Consider the following 4,895-nt stretch of genomic DNA (forward strand, 5'->3'; position numbering starts at 1 on the left):
TCTGCTTTATTGGCACTGTAACCGCCTAAGCAATTTTGACCAAGTTCAAAACAGCACGCCAGTCATTTCTTATCTGTGCTAACTGACGCCAATTGGCCAGCATCGCGAATACTTTCAGAGCTGGAGCGTTCCATTCGAACGACGTGACCTAGCCAGCGGAACCGCTGAATTTTAATTCGCTGCTTAAGGTTATAAAGCTCAAACAGCTGATCCTTAATGGCGGCTTTGAAATCGACAAATAATTGTTGTGTCGATCCTATTCTCTCGGGTCTTTTTCAAGTTTTGGCGTATTGTGAATACCTGATCTATGGTGGTTGTGTAAAGCCGCACAGATAAGGTCTAATCAGTTCGCTGACGGTGGGCTTCAGTCTTACACACAATACGCTTGATAAGACCTTGTAACCGATGCTTAGAAGGCCTTAATTCACAAGGCCCTAAACAACAAATTTTTTATTTTACGGGAGAAGCCAGAAAAATTAAAAAAAAAAAGTTATCAAAAACAGGTAGGGCTTTTTAAAAAGTGGCATGTAATTCCGTTGTTTTTGGTACTAATATTTTACAATTTTTATTGAAGGTGTATATTAATATGATGTATTATGGAACGAATTTCCGTCATCCCTTGTCAAATTTGGTTTGGAGACATGTCCATAATACATCATACACCCACCCTGTCGGAAACAACAACAACCAAAAAGAAAGTGTATATTAATACTTCCTACCAAAATCTGTGAAAAACGCAATTTTGAAAAATGTGTTGGTTACGGCCTTTGTGAATTAAAGTAACGATATGTATGTATATTGCAATACAATGTAATTATAGCACATTTATAGGGGTAATATTCCCCAGGATGCTAGGGCAACATCCTTCTCTAACCATACCTACATATGGTTAAAAATGCATTTGAACTTACAAACAACATTTAGTCCTTTAGAATTAATAGAGGCTTCCAGCTTGTCAAAGATATGTTTTCATTCAACATTTAGAGAGAGGTCAACGGTCTTTTTAAGCCGGAAAAGCAGACTGAAGTGAATATTGCATTAATATGTTGTGCAAATCTCTGCTATCTTAATGCAAAAAATAGATAAGCAGCGCCAAAACAAGTTCCTGACAGACCTTTGGGACAACATAACAAATACAGTTTGGGCGTCTTTACTTGGGAAGAATTTAGCTAAGCCTTTCCAGACCCGGTAAATGGATCAAAAAAATAAGGGAATACTAGAGCTGCCGGGTTTGATAATCTTGATGTAATCAGGATTTAAGGGGCGAAGAACAACATGTAGAATTAAGGGGACTTAATTAAAGTCCATTCGGAAATTTATTATCTGAATTTCGTCATATGTTATAAACGAGAAGAAAATCGCAATAATTGGCGGCATAACCAACCAAAATTAAGACTTAATAACTTCCTTCTAGAGAGAAAAGCTAAAGAGCTCAGACACTTACCTTGGCTTGTAACAGCAAGGATCTACAAGGATTTGGGAAAATAGAACATAACCGCCCAAAAGTATGCTGAACAATTCAGTGAGCTCACGACAGAGCAATTTAAATGCAAAACAAATTCCCTAACGCTGCAAATGCGAAGAAAATCATAAAAATCCTACGGCCACTAAGTATATACTACATACATATGTATGTATATATGTACACATGTTGCCACCTTCCTACGTTCGTTTGCATATGTTCAATCATGTACGTGAACGTGGAGCTGAATTCACGCGCAAACAGTCAGACATTCATATAAACGAATTAAAGGGGAGCACGCAGTGCACGTACATAATACATATGTATGTATGTATGTATGTATGTAATGTATGTATGTACATGCATACAAATGGTATGTGTGACTATACACATGTGCACATATTGTATGCACATATGTATATTTATAGACACCCCTCTTGTTTGACGCGTTTGAACTTTCTATATTTTTCCCTAATTTGTTATTTATTTATTTTCTGGCTGCTCTTCCCCTTTATTTGCATTGTTGCCTACCACTCTCAACGACGCTGTGTCGTCCAATATTTCAAGGGTTAAGTATGGCGCTATAACGCTGCCAGTTGGTGGAAACAAATTGATTTTCCAAGAATCAAAAGAGTAACAAATATTATAATACAACAACAATAACTACAACAAATCACAGATTACCAAAATAACAAATTGCAGAAACCAGAGCAATCCTAATATTTGCGAATAGATTTGTAAAACCAGAAATATATTTCCGAAGCTTGCACTTTGCAGCATAGTGGCATATTTTTTTTAACTTACTGGTCCAATGTTATCGAATCCGTAGCGCGCTGCTACTTCACCAGCAAAGCCATTGTCGACGCTGCGCCTGAAACGCACCAAGAATGAACTAGTGAACACGTCATTCCTTCCATTGAGCGTGGCGTGAGCACTGTTTCCGCTTGTAGCCGCAATGGTGGGCAGATTAATGGCGAACACCAGTATCAGCGAGCATATCAGGAACATCTGCAGGCCCGAGGGATTGCACCATGCAGCAAAGACCATCGCACACTTGTCGGTATCAACTTTTATCCTTGCGGCGTCTCTTACTGCCGCTTCTCTACCCTTAAAAATTGTCTTCTTAAAATTTGTTTTTCGTTCTTCGTGCAATAATGACGTCCACAAAATCACAATTCTAAATTATTAATATTTTATTTTTGTATTCGGTTTTAAAACAATATTTGTGTTATTTGCTTGTGTAAATTGTGCGCTTACTTATTCTATTTTGTTTTCACCATGAATAATTTCTCATTTCACTCTCTCGCTATGTAGTAAGTTGGCAACACTGCTCCAAATTATACAGACGTAAATTTTGACACTTGCCAAATTTTGCTGAGACCAATATGTAAAATCTTTTTTTCACACACACACACACCGCTGATACTCTGTAAAACTCATTGATTAAAAGTGTGCAACTAAAGCCCTTTATTAATTTTCGCTGAAGACTTTCCGACAAACGGAAAGCCGCACGCGTCAAAATTTTTACTACTTATTTTGGAAGTTCCCTCTTCACTTCTTGTGTGACTCTCTATTCACAAACCGTAGAAACGCTGTTTTGCTTTTAGCCGGGAATTCGAACTTAACTGCTACACTAACCAAACGAAACTGCTCAACATTCGCTCAGCGGGCGCCGTAATGATTCCAAGCAGTGAAAGCAGAATACTAAGAAAGCGATGTCTGCAAATGCTGCAAAAAGCTTTTAAAAGCTCATGCCACCTCAATGTTCCTGCTACATATTTCCGCCTGAACCAGCTGGCAAAGTGTACTGCTTTCAGGCACCCAACCCCACTTGTTGTGCTATGCAGCCAGATATTGTTTGGTCAAAGGGTTTCATTCACATTGTTGACGGGAAATCATCTGCTCAACTTGGCGGTTACTCGTCGCTCGTCCTCCGTTCCGCGCAGCATTCTCACACCACTCTTCAGTCGCAATATTCATTTCGTCAGGTGAATGTCACGCGCGTTATATACATCGATGTATGTATATATGAACGTGGCCACGCACTTTACTCTTGTGGTAGGTGGTGCGCCTAAATGTATGTATGTATTCGCACATGCATGTATGTACGGTTGGGACGATACTACTCACAAGTGCGATAGTATCAATACTTTCTACACCTTTACCAGTATTTTTGGCATCGATGCTTTTAACAATATACACGAGTAAAAATATCGATACTTTACCCCGATACCTTAACATTTCCAGAAGTGATTATTTTGGTTATCTTATGACCATTTCAGCCATCTCTCATCCTGCAGTTGATAAGAATAAATATATACATATGTCTATGTATGAATCCACTTTTTTCACAAATGGCCAAATGAGCGATTTTAAGTTCACTTGGAAACTGTTCCTGAAGCTTGTAACATATCGTCACACCTCCCCTCACTAACAAATTTTTTTATTTTACAAGAGAAATAGTTGTAGAAAAGTACGAAAAGTTACAGACAGATCGTGCAGCCATAATCGAGGCCACCGGATCAAAGAAACGGAACCGCTCTCATAATGAAGGCGGCCAAAGAGCCATTACAAAGAAGGCTAAGCGAGGAGGTGATGCGGAGTCCGCAGCACCCGCGAAGGAGGCAATTATAGGTGAAAATAGCAAGACACCGCTTGCAGTGCAGCAGAAATGTGTGGAGATTGATGTGAGGCTATCGAGCCTCGTAATGAACTACGTACTCTACAAATCCGATGGTCCACGCCCAGAGTTCTACTCGTCGGAATCCCTACGGAGATACCGGGTAGTCAAGTGCGCGGACCAGTTCTCCCTGGATTTCCTTGCTGGATGTGTTGCTAAGATCAGCGACACTTTTGTCGGCTTGAAGCTCAAGCTGATCCAGCAAAGGGCATTCCAAGGAGACCACGTGGCGCATTTGCCTACCTCCGATGGATGAAACAGGCGAAAAGTTGCAGCGGCGTCTTAAGCTACATAATAAACTCATACCGACGATCAAGGAATGGGAGTTTATAAAGGTTTAAGAGCCAAGAAGGCCTACAAATAAGCCCATTCTGCTAGCCATTTGCCCAGAATCACTAGACGCCTTAGAGAAGACTGACTATCGGCTCTGCTTCGGTATCCATAAGGCTAGAGTGCGGGTATTCCTCGGAGAGGTTAGTCCGGTAGAAGAAGATCCGGGGGTTGATGGAGCCGGTAAGCTTCTCATGGGTGTGAAGCTGACGGGTGACCCTGAACCAAAAACTTAAAGTAGCCCAAATAAATCTGCAGCACTCCAAATATGCTACAGGTAATCTAGCTGTTCTCCTCGGTGAGGAGGATATAGACGTTAGCCTAATTCAAGAGCCCTGGGTCAAGCACGATACAGTCATGTAACTGAACATAAATAATTACAAACTCTACTAAAAGAGCGAGGTGGGTGGGCGTGTATTATTA

The 4,895-nt window shown here is 40.4% G+C and overlaps 1 protein-coding gene across 1 annotated transcript; it reads right to left on the bottom strand.

The window, feature by feature from the left end:
- Window positions 1-2,266: 2,266 nt before the first annotated feature.
- Window positions 2,267-3,099, bottom strand: LOC118738571 (neuroendocrine convertase 2-like; the record flags this gene model as incomplete). The annotated part of the gene is given in 2 exon segments (XM_036469512.1): window positions 2,267-2,639; window positions 2,720-3,099. A coding segment is annotated over 1 exon segment (243 nt), but the record flags the coding sequence as incomplete, so codon positions are not given.
- Between the last annotated feature and the right edge of the window lie 1,796 nt (window positions 3,100-4,895).

The sequence above is a fragment of the Rhagoletis pomonella genome, unplaced genomic scaffold (genome assembly GCF_013731165.1).
Source record: "Rhagoletis pomonella isolate Grant_MI unplaced genomic scaffold, Rhpom_1.0 Rhpom_scaffold_00004, whole genome shotgun sequence".
NCBI classification, from domain to species: Eukaryota; Metazoa; Arthropoda; class Insecta; order Diptera; family Tephritidae; genus Rhagoletis; species Rhagoletis pomonella.